The sequence below is a fragment of the Gambusia affinis genome, linkage group LG01 (genome assembly GCF_019740435.1).
Source record: "Gambusia affinis linkage group LG01, SWU_Gaff_1.0, whole genome shotgun sequence".
NCBI classification, from domain to species: Eukaryota; Metazoa; Chordata; class Actinopteri; order Cyprinodontiformes; family Poeciliidae; genus Gambusia; species Gambusia affinis.
In genome coordinates, this window is record NC_057868.1 from 962,543 (window position 1) to 981,220 (window position 18,678).

The 18,678-nt window shown below is 40.2% G+C and overlaps 1 protein-coding gene across 3 annotated transcripts in view; it reads left to right on the plus strand.

Annotated features, from left to right (window-relative positions):
- atp2b3b (ATPase plasma membrane Ca2+ transporting 3b) overlaps nt 1–18,678 on the plus strand; it is a 64,569-nt gene that overhangs the window by 37,456 nt on the left and 8,435 nt on the right. Inside the window, exons 14-25 of one of the 3 annotated variants that reach the window (XM_044117928.1) lie at nt 775–881; nt 1,055–1,130; nt 3,163–3,321; nt 3,440–3,619; nt 5,392–5,479; nt 5,564–5,670; nt 7,594–7,785; nt 8,834–9,047; nt 10,335–10,546; nt 11,687–11,794; nt 13,905–14,087; nt 15,931–16,044. In XM_044117928.1, the coding sequence (XP_043973863.1) occupies nt 775–881; nt 1,055–1,130; nt 3,163–3,321; nt 3,440–3,619; nt 5,392–5,479; nt 5,564–5,670; nt 7,594–7,785; nt 8,834–9,047; nt 10,335–10,546; nt 11,687–11,794; nt 13,905–14,087; nt 15,931–16,044 (1,740 nt within the window). Of the gene's footprint in view, nt 1–774; nt 882–1,054; nt 1,131–3,162; nt 3,322–3,439; nt 3,620–5,391; nt 5,480–5,563; nt 5,671–7,593; nt 7,786–8,833; nt 9,048–10,334; nt 10,547–11,686; nt 11,795–13,904; nt 14,088–15,930; nt 16,091–18,678 lie in introns of all 3 variants that reach the window. The other 2 variants (XM_044117918.1, XM_044117910.1) reach the window with 2 other exon arrangements.

Consider the following 18,678-nt stretch of genomic DNA (forward strand, 5'->3'; position numbering starts at 1 on the left):
GTTTTTAACATTTTCCCTTAGATAACAAGTATGTAAGACATCCAGTAGATGGAAAAAGCATTTGATTTTCTTCTAGATTTTTCTTTTTGCGCCCTCCTTTTTCATTTGCAGGACTTTTAAGCAGTATTCAGTTTTAGAATGCACCATAAATTATGCTCCGCTTCATCAGAACATCTCCAGTTTCCTCACACCATGCAAACTTATGTCTTGTTTTTGACTCAAACAACTAAAATGAAAATGGAAGAAAAACTCTTTAACTAAAACCTGTTGCATCTGAAGAAAAAAGTAGTTTTTATGTAGTTGTGAACAGATTTATCCCCAAACTTATCTCATTCTGGGATGTTTAAAGTAGTTTGTATTATGGCTCCATGAAAAATCTGTATTTTTCAGATTATGAGGAACACCATAATATAATGTATTGCAGTATTTGGCCATGTAGTTGCTAAATGATAATACTGATTTTCCCACGTTTTCCAGGTTCTTTTCTTTCATTTCCTTCTTCACCATGTCCCCACCTCTGTTTGTTAGCTTTAGCATCCCAGCCACAAAAAAAGAAAACTACATAATGTGTGGGATCAACGGCAGGAAACCCTCATCCAACAGGCCTAAATATATTATCGCCTGGTGTTTGAAATATATCTTATTACGCCCAAGTGGTCTTTTGAAAATGTGACACGTAGATATTGACACATAAAATAATAATTATAATTTGATACTATGTGCAGATTTAGTTGGTGTTCCTCTTTATCACTCATCTTTCTCTCTCTCTCTCAGGTGTACACATTCAACTCAGTGCGCAAATCTATGAGTACTGTGATCAAGCTGCCTGATGGCACCTTCCGCCTTTACAGCAAAGGAGCCTCTGAGATCATGTTGAAAAAGTGAGTCGTGCTTTCAATTCAAGTATTTCCTTTTTATTGCAGCTGTTTTAAAATTCAGTCTCACTGATATGCTTTCCCATCAATCAAAGACGTCCAAAAGCAGTGAATAAAAGCAGATTGTGTTCAAGTTTTAATGCAGCACCAAAGATGTCATTCTTTGTTTTCCCTCTCAGGTGTTCCTACGTCCTGGATGCCAATGGAGAACCTCGCAGTTTTCGTCCACGCGACAGAGATGAGATGATCAAACAGGTGAGGCTGATTCATGGGTGCATATTTGATGATTTGACTCTATAATCAGAGACAATAGTTCTGGAGATGGAGACAATGATGAACAGTAAAAGTGAATCTCATGGTGGTAAACCCTAGCTGAACTTTGATCAAAAGTTGTTTAGTGGGGAAGCAGGTGAGAGGCTCTGCAGATCATATTAATAATTTCAAAGAAATGCTGTGACTCAGAATTCCACATTGCTGCTACATTTTAACTAGATTTCATTTTTCTTTTTAAATTAAGTTCCTGGAAAGATGAACAGCTTGATCTTCTCAGCTTAAACTTAGCAACATAGCAAATACAAATTTGGTAGCACATTTATGGTTCTAATGATTGCTTGAATAGCATAAAAGCAGTCTTGTCTTTCAACCCATCAAATGCTGTGTTTGGGTTCTACCAGATGCAACAGCATGAACTCCTTCCAAAGTCGTTTGTCTCATCAGTCTACTAGATTGTTTTTTTATGAAAACTCTTGGGAATCACACCAACATGTTTCTTTTAGTAATCGTTAACGGTTGTTTTGCTCTTTTTTCTCGTCACCTTAAAACTCGGATCCCATTTTTGTCAAGTCTCATTCTTATAGCTGAATCATAAACTAACTGAGGTCGGATAGGTGAGGCCTACAGAGCTGTAGATGTTGACTTCTTCTGTGACCTTCAGAATGAACTAATGAATGAGTCACTGATTCGCTCTTGGAGTAATTTTGGTACGTCAGCCACTTCTAGGAATGTTTTCAATGTTTTCACCATTTGTAGATAATTCCTCTGTGCTTCACTGGATTCCCCGAGCCAAACGGTTCTGTAACCATTTCTAGTTTGAGTCTGTGACTTAGTTTCTAATCTGTGTCTGAATCGTTTAGAATTGTTTAGGTCAAATTGAACCTAAACAATTAATCACATAATTTATAATTGTGTTAATTTATAACTGTCTTATATTAATCCACATTGATCCAAAATATTTAAATGCAACAAAAAACCAAAAGCAGAAAACAATCTCCCAGGACTTCCTTCAAAATGAGGTTTTTAATCTCAATGGAACTTTTCTGGTTAAATAAAAAAAAAATAAAAAAAGTAAATAGTTTATTGTTAAAACCCATAATGCTGCTGTTATGGATTTGGATTTGTTCTTCTAGTCTGTATTCTGCTTAGATTCAAGTTTTTTCATCGTGTGAACAAATTCTTCCTCCTCTGCTGTACAATTACTGTTTTATGAGGCATATATTATGATTTTCATCCCCAGCGTTGATATTTTATGCTAGAAACATGAGTAATGGTAGTTCTTATAAGACAGCCAGTCATTAAAAATCCTTCTAAATACACAGACTGCTGATAAAGTTAAAATATCAAGATAAGCTCCCATGTTTTCATGCACATTTACTGTGTAATTAGGATCTGTTAAGTGAGCTGCCATTGGAACAACATGAAGATAATGTTGTAAAGAGTGCACTGCTGCTGACTCCGTCTGATTACCTTGATCAAAATTATTGTCCACATTAACAGTTTATGCTTTAAATTTTACACTAAGTTTTTCAACCCTCCACAAGCATGACATTTAAACAAAAATGTGACATCAGCTTTGGCAGACTTACATTTTTACAAACTTGTGACGTGCAAATAGCTCTATCAGCTCTACTGCAATACAAACGTTAGCAAACAAACTTATGTATTTGTGAATTTTCTGAGAGTTTGCAGCCTAAGCGCGGTGTAATTGACTGACGGGCGGACAGATCTAAATTTGGCTCGTGATAAACACAGCTTGTGCCGTGAGAAAAATAACTGCTCCTTCCACAACTTGATTCCAGCTCAGTAGTTGAGTTTGCGTTGTGGCAGCTTCATGTCACCTCGTTTCTGTGTCACGCTGCGCCGTCTGCGGCAGGCCGGGGGTCTTTCCCTTCAGCGGCGTCACATTGGATCCATCATGAATTCACCTCAGACCTCATTTCTGCTTTACATATCGGAATCCAAATGACTGGTGTAGTCAGCATTGTGATGTGTTTTATTAATTGACTGCTAGGTGATTGAACCAATGGCCTGTGAGGGCTTGAGGACCATCTGCATCGCCTACCGTGATCTGCAGCCAAATCCGGAGCCAGAATGGGACAACGAGGCGGAAATAGTGACAGAACTGACCTGCATCACTGTGGTTGGAATAGAGGACCCTGTTCGGCCCGAGGTATGCGGCTTTGAAGGGATGCTGAAGCTTTGCAGTACATGAAATCTTTTACACCGTCCATCTGAAGCGTGATTGGCATTTTGTTTCTGTGTAAATAAATTCCTTTGACCTTTTCGAGGTGCCGGAAGCCATCCGGAAGTGTCAGCGCGCGGGCATCACAGTGCGGATGGTAACTGGTGACAACATTAATACAGCGAGGGCCATCGCTGCCAAGTGCGGCATCATACACCCTGGAGACGATTTCATCTGTCTGGATGGAAAAGAGTTTAACCGGCGAATCAGGAACGAGAAGGGGGAGGCAAGTTTGGGTCTCCGTCAAGTTAAAAGGAACTTCAATGTTCCAAAAATTTCATTCATGTTCAGCATTTCATTCTGTTTGTACAATACAAACGTTTTAAAAACAATCCTAGTTTCTTCATAATTTGCTCAGATCAATCATGTCCTTTCTGATGTTTCAAAGCTCATTTTTAGCTGTTGGAGATGCAGGATGAAGCTCCTCTCAGCTCCTCTTTCAGGACGTAACTAGATTTGTTTCCTTTTACTTAAAGTAATTACAGGTAGATTCTATTTATATTAATACCAAACCACCAGGGGACTGCAGATGAAAATTATATCTTGTAGCTAAATCTGGCATATTTACAAGGTTGTTCTAATGGACTCATGTTGATTAATAAACACTGTCACTTATTAAATAAATTCAAATTAAATTTCTGATAGATATAAATTGCCAGTATATAGTTTGTATGACTTCTTATAATAATCAAAATTTGCAACGGAAAAAATAGCAGCCGAAGAAAAACAATTTTTCGATTGATTGACTGTTGATTGAAATCATTTAAGAAAGTCTGACTGATATGAAGCTTAATTTAAAAACAACTAGAAGTGTCTCTTCATTGTAATTTGCCATTTCGCCAGTGAGAAGTTTTACATTTAGTTTTGGCCTCTTGTTGCTGAATTTAGCTGATTTTGATGCTCTAGTTTTAAAAAAATATGACATAAGAAGATACCAGAACAACATTCAAAAGCTTTTTCTAGCCTTCGTCCTCTGAGCGGTCTTTAGTCCTTCGTATTAGAAGCAGAGGCGACGTCACACTGTGTGGGGGATGGGATTTGTAAAATAGGACTCAAAGATTATTTTAAAACATCCTCAGATTGATTGTGAATTGATAACATAAAACATAAACCAAACCAGCATTCTTGTGTCAGCGGAAAGTCTCACTGAATAAACTCCAAACATTTCACGTTGAGGACAACATGTTTAAACAACTTCTGACAAATCAGTGCTTCGTCTTTAAAACTTCAAACAAAATAACCTTCACAATTTATAACTTAAAGATTTCTTCTATTTGTAACAAGATATACACAAAAGACTGTACTTGACAGCTCCTACAGAATCTCTTCAGTAAGAGATTCTGATGACCAGTCAGTCGCCAGACAAAGAAAATGGTTTTATCGGCATTAGCGTCAGTATCGGTAGATGTTAGCCATTTTTTGTCTGTATATTGGTGCTCTGGGAAAGTGATTCTCTTAAAATGTTATTATGAATAAAGGCATTTAAATTTACAGCTTTTCATTTCTTTTTCTATTGAAAAATGTATAAACGGTGGCAGCACAAAGACAGACTGATTACTCTAAGAAACGGAAATGGAAATAGAATGAAATATTCACCATGATGAGGTTTTCTATTGCACCTTTGTCCTGAAGTGGTTGAATCCACTGAGGTCAGAGCACAGAATAAAAAAAAACAACATTCATTCAGAATACTTTCATCCAGCCCGTTTCGCTGTATAATTTGAATTTAGCAGAATGCTTAATGAGATAGCTAGCTGATTAGTGCTGTGGCTTTGCTTTTCTAAGGAGTGTGAATTTAAATATACTCCCTAAAACGTAGGTGTAAATCCTAATTATGCCAGCAGTCTGCGGCTGATTGAATGGGAGCGCAGAGCACAGTGTCTCTCTGATCCTGGCTCCTCCAAAGAGCCCAGGATTAACAGTGACATCTAGCGAAGCACTGCTGAGTTGGTTCTTCTGTGTTAATCTTCATCACACGCGCTTCCTTCTCGTCTGCAGATTGAACAGGAACGTATAGATAAAATCTGGCCCAAGCTGCGCGTGTTGGCTCGGTCCTCGCCGACAGACAAGCACACACTGGTTAAAGGTGAGGCTCCAGGGTTTGCTCACTGAAGCGCGAGTGTGTTTAGACATCACAAGAACATTTTGAGCCTTTTTTGCCCTCCTCTAGGCATCATTGACAGCAGCATCATGGAACAGAGGCAGGTTGTCGCGGTAACAGGAGACGGGACTAATGACGGACCAGCTTTGAAGAAGGCTGATGTGGGCTTTGCCATGGTAAGCTGATCCATAATTATTCACCTATAATGTTTATGAGCTGCTAAAGGCCCACTATGCCTCCATTTGTGTTGGTGTGTTTACAGCTGAAGCTTTAAGTGGCTCTTTATGTGCTGCGCCAGCCTGATGTGGATTTGGCATTTTGTGGACAGGAAAAATGGCTTTTCCTGCAAATGTGCATAGAATTGCCACAGCAGAATGGCAGTCGTCCTTATGTTCCTTTTCTAAGTTACAAAACTCAAATTATGTGGTTAATTTGTTTCAAACTCAGAAAATCAGGTTATTCATTTACAAAAATGTGAAGGAAAACATTACTTCTGCCTTTTTTATATACATATGAACTTTGCATTTTTTAAATATAGAAATGCATATATAATCTATGTAAATTATACAAAATATTGTTTATTTTATATTGTTTTTTCATCTAAAATCTGGAGATGCAACAATTATAATTTTGCAGCTGATTTTCTGCACTGGAGGTTTTGTAAAACTTTACCATGCTAATGTTTATTATGTAACACTTTTGAAAAAAGGACACATGGTTGGCCAAAGTCCTGCAAAATAGTACTTTTGCGCAAACACAATTAAAATCGTGATAACTCTAACATAGCACAATCAAATCTAAATAAACAGTGCAATCAATACCAGATTGACATTATGTTAAAAGCTAAATAGTTAAAAGTAAGTTTTCAGGCGAGATTTTAAATTGAGGGAGCTTGTCTTATGTGTCGAGGCATCCCGCGTCAGAGCTTTGGGAGAGAAAAACTGATCACGTCTCAGTTTCCTCTGTGATTTAAGAACCTCCAGCAGAATCCGGTCAGGTAACCCCAGGCAGGAGGCTTAGGGGTGCAGCAGACTGGGAAAACATGCTGGTGCGTTAAGAGAATTAAGAAACAAGTAAAAGAGCTTTATAACTGACCTTCAGATTTACAAGCAGCCAGTGCAAAGAGGCTAACACCGGACTGATGTTCTCCTGTATGTTTGCACCCGTTAAAAATCATGCTGCTGGATTGGAAGTGACCTCGCTAATTTCTCTTAATAAGAAGAGTAGCAATAATCCAACTGGAAGGTTTTGAAAGGATGGATTACGAATGAAATAGGATGATTTTACCACAGCATTGATGTTGTTATCAAACCTAGAGGCAACTATCTTAATACCTAAGTTGGCGACGACAATCTCCAAATGAGGGATCAAAATAGAGAGATCAGCTCAGGGGGGAAGATTTTGGGACTGAATAAAATAAAATGTTTTATTCAGTCCCAAAAAGGAAGGCCCTAAAAACAATTTAGGGCCTTCCATGATTTGGTATCAGCAAAAACAATCAAGATGAATCACAATGCTTGGTAAAAAGTTGTCTTTGCAGCGTAAAAGACCTCTTTCTCCTTGATAGTCACTTCTAAAACATCCAGCGTCAACCAGCACTCAGAGATCAGACTTGAGCTTTTTTTGGATAAAAGTTTTAGAAATTGGAGGGTTTATCTCTCTGTCCTCTACACATTTTGTAAACCAGCTGATTGCTGTCTGAGGAAGACCTCCACATTGACTGAAGTGACCCTTGACTCCTGTCACATCCCTCTGTCAGACAATGGATTTCTGAAATGACTTGTTGGTTAAATTTGGTAGGTGGTTTAGAGCCACTGGTGCTGTCAGTGGCTAAAAGAGGCTACTGCCTTTACAGTGGTGTTGTTCTCTGTTGCATGTTTATATTTTACACAAGAGGCTGAAACACACATGAGGTCGTGGGTCCTCCCGGCCCGGCCGGTTCTACAGTCAATGCTCTTACTCACGCCAAGTGGCAGCGCTCAGAGGCAGAACGACACGATATCGAGACAGTGGCATTCCAAAGTAATTTGGATGCTTGAACGCTCGCATGAATCATGTCATGAGTCGCGTTCCTCTCACTCCGTCTCCATCTCTGCCAGGGTATCGCCGGGACAGACGTGGCTAAAGAGGCATCCGACATCATCTTGACTGATGACAACTTCAGCAGCATTGTCAAGGCCGTGATGTGGGGACGAAACGTCTACGATAGCATCTCCAAGTTCCTGCAGTTCCAGCTCACGGTCAACGTAGTGGCTGTCATCGTGGCCTTCACCGGGGCATGCATCACTCAGGTGGACACATTTCTTAACACTTAAACATGCTGACAAATTTCCACACACATGCAAAGACACACACGCGCACGCCAACACCCCCCCCCCCCCCACCACACACACACACACCTATACATAATGCGGACACATAATTGTCACTTCTGGAAGATTCACTCACCTTATATCTGGGATGACAAGGCAAAGCAGGAAATGCTTTTATTGCATTTTTAAACCACCCTGTGTAAGCAGAGATGTCCTGGCACTTGCAGCGAATCACATTCATTCATTTGAAAGGAATGTCAAACTGCACACATGGATGTATTTGTTAAAAATGCATAGACTTTTCTTCACATAACTATGATTGAAATAAAGTTAGATGACAGGTATATCCCAAATAAACCAGTGAAAACCCCTGAATATGTGACAGAAGCAACATAACAGAGCAACCTGTATGTGGTAATGTGGGACACGAGGCAATACAGATTTTAATCAAGACTTTTAGAGTAAATGTCTCAAACTTTACAAGTTGTGTGTTTAATTAACTGCCATCAGCTCCAGGTTTGTCCAGTCCATATTTTTACATTTCTACGCTTGTCTAATTCAGAGTTGGTTTTAATGCCAAAGTTTGTGTACTTTCACAAATATTAAAAGAAAAAGGTTTCACAATAATCTGAAATTGTATTTGAAGGAATTGCTGCTCAGTGCAGAATAATCTGGCCGAGGTTTGATCAGTCTAAGTAGATTTTGAGGGAGTGGTTTTTGAAAGCATTTCCAGGAAGGAGACAGTGAGATTCTCAGTGCTCTGTCACCGTCCCTTTTTCCATGAAGTCTCCAAAACAAAGACAAAGGCCCAATATTTAAAACAAATTTAAAGTATGAATACTCCATTTTATGATTGATTCCTAAATTATTTAGTGATCATTTGAATAATCAATTAATCCCGATTAATTCTATTGATCATTTCACCCCTACATTAAACTCGTGTAGTTTGCCTGTAAACAATGAGTCCAACAGCCACAGATCTCTGTGTCATCATCACGGTTTATGAAACAGGAAAATGTCTCTGCAGGATTCTCCTCTGAAGGCGGTGCAGATGCTTTGGGTGAATTTGATCATGGACACGTTTGCCTCGCTCGCTTTGGCCACCGAGCCCCCGACTGAAGCCCTGTTGCTACGAAAACCCTACGGTCGAAACAACCCGCTCATCTCTCTCACCATGATGAAGAACATCCTCGGCCACGGCGTGTATCAACTGGTTATCATCTTTACTCTGCTGTTTATAGGTACGTATTCAACCGAATGCATTTTCTACCAAATTCCTAATCCACTCTAACTATCTATCTATCTAAGCACGTAGCAAATCTAAACCTTCTTGCAGTTCATAGAAAGTTATCCTGGGAGTACTGAAAGTGACAGTAACTGGCCAAATGGGAGAAACAATTTCCCCGCTCAAGCTAAAGTTGGTCCACGAAAAGACATATTTACAAGTTCAAACATGGATGTTGTTTGTGCAACTGAAAATGTCAGATTACTTTTGTCAAAGAAAGCAACAGAACATAATTCTGCCCTAGTAGAGACACACACACACACAAATAGCCAGCCAGCCAAGCAGTTGTCTGACTCACCGGATGTCTGCTGTTGGTAATTGGCCTGGTTACACTTGTTTGAGAATGCTCAAACGAACAGCTACAGGCAACATGGCTGTTTTTATTCGACTTCTCTTCAAGTGAGCATAAAGGTCCTTTTCTGGATGTGTAACTTCAAGGACGATAGATGTCCAAGGACTACAGGAAAATAAAAATAAAGAGTTATGTCCTTTATTAGTGCAGCAAACTCTGTGGGTTTTTTTAGAGGAGTCAGGATTTCAAAGTGACCTCTAGAGTAGTTATCTAGGCTTCCTAAAGCCTTCTGAGAATTAAGCTGCTTTTAGAAAACATTGTATTCCAGGTTAGTATTTTTTTTATAACACTAGGTTAGCCTTTAGCTGAATGCATTTCTCTGCATTGTGTGTGAAAAATGTTTTTACAGCAAATGAGCAAATAAATCATGTTTTTACGATTTAGAAAAACAACTGGACACAGAAGCTATTTAATATCTTAATAAGCTCATTCTGTTGATCATCTACTGGATAACATATTTTCAAGTAAAATATAAAATATTAAAATCTTATTAAAATTGTATTTGTGTGTTTTGACATAATTAATTCTGGGAGGCAGCTGGTAAAAAGAAGCACCTATAGATCCAGTTTAAAACTGAACTGATTTGCTTGGTCGCCAATACTAGTTCATTTGTTCAGTTTAAGTTTCCTTTCAGTTTATTTATATAGCACTAATTCACAACACGTCATCTAAATACATCAAAAATAATCCCTTCGGTACAATTATACAAACGATCCAAATGATAGATATCAAACAGTGTATTAAGTTCAGTTCCTTGTTTAAATCAGTGTAAGACGTTTTCTGTCTAAGGACAATTTTTATGCAAAATAAAGTGTTGAACTGCAAACCACTTCTAGATGTGGCAAAAATCAGACAATCGCAGCACAATGTTTCCTCTCTCTCACCCACCAGGCGAGCGCATGTTTAACATCGACAGCGGTCGCAACGCGCCGCTCCACTCCCCGCCCTCCGAGCACTACACAATCATCTTCAACACCTTCGTCCTCATGCAGCTTTTCAACGAGATCAACGCTCGCAAGATCCACGGAGAGAGAAATGTCTTTGACGGCATATTTGGCAATCCCATCTTCTGCTCCATTGTTTTGGGGACCTTTGCAGTGCAGGTCATATTAACCCTTTGACTCACATTCAATGGTCAGAAAAAGAGATGTTGCAATGCTCTGTTTGTTGTATAATGTTTTGCTTTTTTGTGATATTCAATTCAATTTTAATGCAGTTTATTTATGACCCCAATTCACAGCACTTACTGTCTCAAGGCAATGTACCCCTTTCTTTTCCACTTCCTGAGTCTTGTCTCACTTCCTTGTCTTTCTTCTACTCCCCTTTCTTTCTTCCTTTCAACTGTTCTTCACTTCTTGTGTTGAACGTCCAAATTATTTCTTCCTTTCCATCCTTATATCTCACCTTCCTTAATTCGTTTCTTGTGAGCCTTCTTCTTTCCTTCCTCGTGTTTTTTTTTTCCTTTGCTACCTTCCTATCACTCTTTCCTCATTACTTCTTTGCGTCCTTTCTCTTCCTAGTTTTGGCTATATTTTAAGAAATATTTGTAGAAATATCTGCCAGGTACTCAGTGCTACTCTCATGCTTTAAAAGGAATCTCAAGGACTTAAAAATGCTGGAAATTTGAGTTTGAAGACGTACTGAATTTTTAAATAACAAATGTTTGCTACAGTATAAAAATTATTGTGACAATATTATAAATATTATTTTAGCTTCAGTTGGAATAATTGCTCCTTTTCTGCAATAGGAAAATATTTAAACTTCTCTTCACCTTACAGTATTACATGCAGCTCAGAGAACAACATTTTGTCTGTCTGTAGTGACACACTTGACAAATACTGTCAGAAATCTACAGGGTCTAAAACAAGCAAAGCAGACGAGGCATTTTGTGTTTCATAATTATTACGGGAACGGCTGCTGTGTGCAGCTCTGCTGTGTGCAGCTCTGCTGTGTGCAGCTCTGCTGTGTGCAGCTCTGCTGTGTGCAGCTCTGCTGTGTGCAGCTCTGCTGTGTGCAGCTCTGCTGTGTGCAGCTCTGCTGTGCAGCTCTGCTGTGTGCAGCTCTGCTGTGTGCAGCTCTGCTGTGTGCAGCTCTGCTGTGTGCAGCTCTGCTGTGTGCAGCTCTGCTGTGTGCAGCTCTGCTGTGTGCAGCTCTGCTGTGTGCAGCTCTGCTGTGTGCAGCTCTGCTGTGTGCTTCCATGTGTCAGAGTGATGACATTCTCCTTCCTTGTGCTTCTGCTGCAGATTGTGATCGTGCAGTGGGGAGGGAAGCCCTTCAGCTGCGCCCCTCTCAATGTGGAGCAGTGGCTCTGGTGTCTGTTTGTGGGTGTTGGAGAGCTGCTGTGGGGGCAGGTAGGAAGCTTCTCAGCCTGCTGTGTTTTATCAGTCAGTAGTGGTCAGCCTGGGTTTCCCTCAGAGGAAATATTCATAAACTAATCTTAGAGTCTTCTCGCAAGCAGCCAGACGGATTCAGTCCCAGTGTGATGGCCTGAGTTAGAAAATTTTGTCCAGTTGGTCAACTTGTCTTTTCCTAAACTCTTTTAGAATTTCTCACACATCTTTAAAAAAATATAATATAAGAAGAAGACATATGTGCTGTAATGTGAGTCCCTAGTGTGAGAAAAACAACTGAAACTAGTACAAATTATTTAAAAAATATATATTTCCAAGCAATTACACATACATTCAAATTAGTCCTAGTTATCAAACAGTTCATTGAGTTTAGTTTATTAGTTTCAAAAGTTCAAACTTTTTAAACTACTGAAATCCACCAGAGAATCTGGTGGAGAGGAATGACTTCTCTTTGACAAGAAGAAACCTCCTGCAGAACCAGAACCAGAACCTGAACCTGGCATCTTTAAAACCTCGACTCTGACTTTATCTACATCAAATTGTTTTCCCAGTATGTCAAGTGTTGCTGGAGTCTTTTCCTCACCAGTTATAGTGTCAAAGCATTCTGTGTCAAGAGCCAACACAGTATATCCATCTTACCTGCTTATTATATCGACACGCTGCATTAAGGGGAACTTTGACATGGCTAGTTCAATGGTCTTCCAGTTTACTGCCTCAGGTTGGTTCAGCTGTTTGAAACTTTTTATAAAGTCCCGTATACTTGTGTTCTGAAATGTTCCTTTTAGTTTGCATAGCCTGCATGTGGTGTGGCTTTTCTCCACGTCATTTTCTCCTTCGTGCAGAGGAAACAGGATCCTGCGTATATGAACTGTCTGGCTACTGAGTTCTGCCATCTGCATTACTAAAAATTAGGTCATGAATTAACATTAAGATAATTGAGTTTTGACATTTGTTAATTGGGTCAGAATCTGCCATTTCCGCATCTCGGATCATCAAAATAGATTTCATACTTCCCGCCCCTGGCAACGCAGTTCTGTGCACAGTCGAGTGTTTGGATGGATCTAGATCTGATGAACAGAAATACAAACAGACGATACTTGCCTTGTGTACGGAAACACTGTTTCCAAGGGGTTTTGCAGAAAAGGTCTTCTTCTCAGGTGTTGCAGGAACAGATACAATGAGATAAATGAAGGATTTGACCCAATAGACTCCGGACTGGGACCAGGTGGATGGCACGTCATGCTACAAGCAGGAATGTGTTTTCTGACTCTCTCACACTAACCACATTTCAGCAAGGAGGAAACGTTTTTCATCCCAGCCCCCAGAGATGCCTCCAAAGTCCTTCAACCACAAAAAGGGCACTTAAAAATACATTTAAACTACCATAAGCATAAAATTTCAAAGGTCATTGCAGAAATACATTCACATTCAGGCATTAATATTACAGGCATTATTCATAAACTGCATTTTGTAGGTATTCAAAACAGTGACACAAATAGTCTTTTCTGTTGGTCTCTCAAATTTGGAGATGTGAAGCACTTTAACCAGAGTCAGCGATCAGAAAAAATATAATAAGATAAACAAAGTTTTGACTATTTTCCCACACATTGATATTTTCAATCTTCTCTTTCATAAACTTCATCGTTTGAACCCAAGTACAGAAAATCTCTGGTATCTGTGATTAGATACCAGAATTGCCCCCGATTAACTAAAACCTGCTGACACTTGAGACCGCCACTAAAAATACTTCTAACTCTTTTATTGTTTCAAACATCGAAGATACCTTAATATGCATTCATACATGCAATGGAAACTGTTTTAGCCAAGCAGCTAACATTCACGGTCTTCCTTATTTTCACTCCCGGCTACTCTGCAAGCGCAAGATTGGTTATACTCCCCAATCTGCATTTGTTTTTGACAAATTTTTCACATTTAATTTGCAGTTGTGCTCCACACAAAAATCCACAAATAGTTGAATACACAAATACTGAACCTTGAATATTTATTCTGAAATTGGCAGGACCATAATTTGGCTTTATCTAAAACTGCTTCGTTTCTCCTTGATAATCCCCAAACTGACTGTGTTAATACCAACAAACGTGTTTCCCAGGTGATTGCCACCGTGCCAACGGAGCGGCTGCCATGTCTGAAAGAGGCTGGGCTTGGCCTGGAGCCTGGGGAGGAGGAAGGGGAGGAGCTGGCGGAGGATGAGGAGGAGATTGACTGCGCTGAGCGAGAGCTGCGTCGCGGACAGATCCTGTGGTTCAGAGGGCTCAACCGTATCCAGACTCAGGTACCACATGACCGGGCCTCCAGTTCAAGCCGTAACCATTACTTTGTCACAGGAGCACACACGGACACCCAGACATTTCAACCTGAACCTTCACTCGGTCATGACACGTGTGCAGTTTGTTTGAGGAGGTTTACCGAAAAAGGAAGTCCGCGCCAAAGCAATTTATTGGGCATGATGTTTGCACTACTTTCATCAAGTTGTTAAAAAATGAATGCAAATCATTCAGCATTATTTGTGTAATGCAGCACTAACCCAAATAAACTGCCAGTATCATGGTCTTCTCATGCTAACGAAGCAGACTTTTGTAAAGAGATAAAGAACTCCTTAGAACTTCTCTTTATTTTTGAGCAATTTTAGAAAACTTTATGGTCTTTATCTGACTTGTTCTTACTCTTCAAAAGTCAGTCTATCTCATCCAGTCTCTGCTGTTCTTCTGTATTGTGCCAAACATAATAATTTCTTTTCTCTCCGACACAGTTGACATTTCTGTTCTACCTAAATCCTCTCGAAATGGCTTTCTCTATCTTGGAAGTGGAACCGTAGAAGCACATGGTCACCATGAGGGGGATAAATGCTGTGGATGTTTATATGTGTTCCTGTGTGTGTGTGTGTGTGTGAGAGAGAGAGAGAGAGAGGGGGGTGGGGGGGTAATGTTGGGTGTGTGCATGTGTGTGTGTGGAAAGGACAATTCTTAGTCTCCAAGGTGCTTGAGTTTTTAATATAATTATCTCACTGTTTTATGTGAAGATGAACATTGACCTGCATGAATGCGAGCTCTTCTCAGAGCTTCTCAAGTGCCTCCCTTATATGTGCTCAGTCGTCAATGAGAGTGTTTGGTCTGAACACAGAAGTATGCAAATATACCGCCTTAAACCAAGTCTTTGATATTTTCCACTTGAGCAGCTAGATTTTCTTGTAATCTTGTAAAGAGGCCTCAATAGTTCTTCAGACATGCTGGGTGTGTCTGCCATTGGCCCGCATCTTTTAAAAGAGAATAAATGCATCTTCGGTGCACTATCTCTAGATGTCTTTTAAATATAAGAGAACATATTTGAGAGAACGTATTTCTCCACCCAAATCAGTGGGTGGAGATTTTTTTTTTTTTTTTTTGCAGATAAAATGTTTTGAATCAGTGCGAAAAATAATTTTCTCTGAAGCCGAATAAAAGCTCTCATGGCATCAGCTTCTTTCCCAGCCAGGAGTTTTTCACAATCCTTTAACTTTTCAGTTTTGGTTTGTTCTTTATTGGAAGTTTTAATTAAACTGTTTGATCAAGATATTGATATTTTTTTTCTCAGATATTTGACACCAAATAAGTTACCTGACTTCAATCTAACAGCCATATTTTTAAGAAGGAGCCATTTTATTCTTATTTGATTATGGTCAGAAAATTAATGAATTAAATGAATAAAACAATGAATAAGCTGAAAATTAATGAATAAAAAAAAAAAGATTCCAAACAATATATATATATATATATATATATATATATATATATATATATATATATATATATATATTTATATATATATATATATATATATATATATATATTTATTATTATTATTATTATTTATTTATTTATTTATTTATTTTTTATCGTCTAAAAACTTGGAGAACTATTGATGAAGACCACTTTTGAAGATTTGAAGAAAGTGCAGCTGCTTGGCAGGAAAATATAATCAAACAAGAGATGACCCAAGACTTTTGCGCAGCAGTATTTTTAGAGAGGTTAGGGAAAAACCAAGGCCCCATAAAACATTTCCCTAGTCACGAACACACTCGCAGGCCGGGCCCTCCTGCCCTCACCGAGTGATGCTGCTGTTTTGTCTCTGTCCTGCAGATGGAGGTAGTGAGCACATTCAAGCGAAGCGGTTCGTTTCAGGGAGCGGTGAGACGGCGCTCCTCCGTGCTCAGTCAGCTCCACGACGTAAACACTATCTCTACCCCCTCTCACGTAGCTCTCTCCACCGCAACAGCCAATACCAGCCCAGCCCCTGGGAGTGAGTTCGCCGAAAGCATGTACACACATCTCCCACACACACACGCACACACACGTACTTGCACACGCTCATCCACAGACAGAAACACATGTATACACACTGCTGCACGGCACGTGGACTGCGGTATTTTTACTCTCTCTGGTTGTGTCCCCTCCGGCTCGCTCGCTGCTCGTGTGTGTGCAATGTCTCCTCTGTTTTTTTGGTTTTTTTCCTTCTTACTCTCCCGTTGGAACAGCACTCAGTCCCGACCGGCTGTGTGGTTCTGGTCTGATCTGGACTGGTCCAATCCCAGTGTGGCTCTCAGGCCAGAGTTTGTTTTGTCGTTGAGTGTTGGTTCGTGCAGGAGGCGGCTGACCGCTCACTCTCTCGCTCTTTCTCTCTGTACGAGGCGTCCCGTGACACAATCTTCAAACACGGATTGGGACTGATCATTAATAAAAATTAAAAGAAGAAGAAGACGGTTGATTTTCAGATGTCACCAGGCGTCCTGAAGTTCAGGGAGTGAGCAGCAGCTCCTCCTGCACCACCTGTTCTTCTGTTTGCATATGAGGTCAAGCGTAGTTCTTTTGGTTTTGTTTACTCCTAACATCTCTAACAAGTGGTGTCATTTCTTTACTCTTAAACAAGAAAATAAGACAGTATACTGTAACAATCATGTGATGACATTTTAATAATGGTACATTATATCTCACTGCATTCAATTCATATTCTTCACCAAATGGCTTCCATATGGCTTGTGTTAAGCTGTAAACCTTCGAGTATAAAAGCCCATGCTTCGCTGCGGTTTCTAAGAGTAAACGTAAGGAGCACTTCCCTTTTCCTCTCTCACTCTTGCTTCCTCTGTCCTTCCTCTGCTGCTCTCTTTTGTTTGGTTCTGCAATGTTTTCAACTGGTTAATTATGTAACAGTATTTCCAGCTCTGACGCCACACGTTTGGGTACCCCGCGCCCCCCAACCCTGCCCCGATGTCTTCAGAAAGCCCCGACTGCTTCCTCTCTGTCCCAATCTGTTTTGTTGGGGGGGGGGGGGTTTCACACTCCCTCTCTTTCTCACCATCACAGCTCTCTTTCTTCTTTGTTCTCTGTCCATGAAAAGATACAGGTTCCCCGTTTGCGGAAAAGCACTCCTCGAAATGTCTTCTGATTGTTCTTCATACGTAGAGCTGTTCTGTTGTAGAGCTATTTAGATTGTAACGGATCTAAATGCAGGCTCTTATGTGTAGCATACTGATAAGATTTATTTAGTCCACTTTCCTTCCTTTTTCCATCCTGTTTCCCCCTCCCCATCCGTTTTTTTGGATCTCACCTCATCCCTTTTGTCATCCTCCCTTGTTCTTAGTAATATAGCTACCACACCTCATCTTTTTTTTCCTCTTAATTTTTTTTTTTTATTATTATTTTTGAATGTCAGTTCCGCGTGCGTCTGTTTGGAAGAGTGCTAAGATGTGCGTGCATATGCAGACATGTCGGCAAGCCGCAGCTTGACCCGTGCAGTTGCCTTAGTAGTGCTTGTATGCCTGTGAATAAGTGTGTGCATGCATGTGTGCTGTCTCTTCATTTGGTTGTCTTCATCTGCCTTCTCAGTTGCTTATCCTTACCTTCCTTGCTCCTCTTCGTCACATCCCCCCTCCCCACCCCATTCTACCCCACGCTGACCCTCCACCACCCATACCCCTCCTCCCTTCATCACCTGCGGTGGTAGAAATAGAAAGGCCCGGGTCGATTGTTGTCATCCTGCACAGTCATGAGGACACACCTGGGCTTCATGTTCAGATTAAACATCCTTCACTTCAGCCCTTTGTAATATCATAAACAACAAATGGGTTCAGATTTGTAAAAAATTGGCTGCCGAATGAAAGAAAATACAAGAAACGTTGAAGTAGGGATGTTCAGTCAACGCGTGGAGCTTAGCCTCAGGTCGGGCCTCTGCCAGCTCATTGCTTGCTGTTTTAATTCTTTGAGTGTGTTTTCAAAAGGCTTGGTTCCGATTGTTTTACTCAGTTCTGGACTGCGACATAGTTTACAGCCTCCGTCTTGTGGTTCAGTCCCGTACTCAGACAAACAAACAAGGAGGGGAACGCGAAGGAGCAAGCACTAAATTTGTGTTTTACGTGACGCAGGTTTGCTTCTCTCTGAATCATGTTGCCAGGCAGCCCACGGCCGAGTAAAACACAGATTTATTTTGTGGTTTGAAAAGGAGGGTAGCTGGACATCTATGTATGCTGATCAGTCTCGATTATCTTTAAACAATATCTTCAGTTGAGATTGTGATAATTTGCTATGATCAACAAATCCCTTTCAAAGAGCGGGGCTTAGAGGGAGAGGACTTCCTGCTGGTGACGAGCATCGTGCTGTTTGTGCAGCCCTCTTGTTTTATTCATTTATAGGTTCTGGATAGAAAACTCTTATCCGAACGGCGAGTCTGCAGCCATGCGGCAGCTCTGAGAGCTTTCTGATTCATGCTTAATGCTCAGGTCAGCATGCAAACACGCTTACAGCCCCCAGAGCCTCACGTTTAAAGCTAAAGCTGTTTGTTAAGTCCTGCTTTAATTAACACTGGCAATAAAAATCCTGCTGGAAATTACAGAA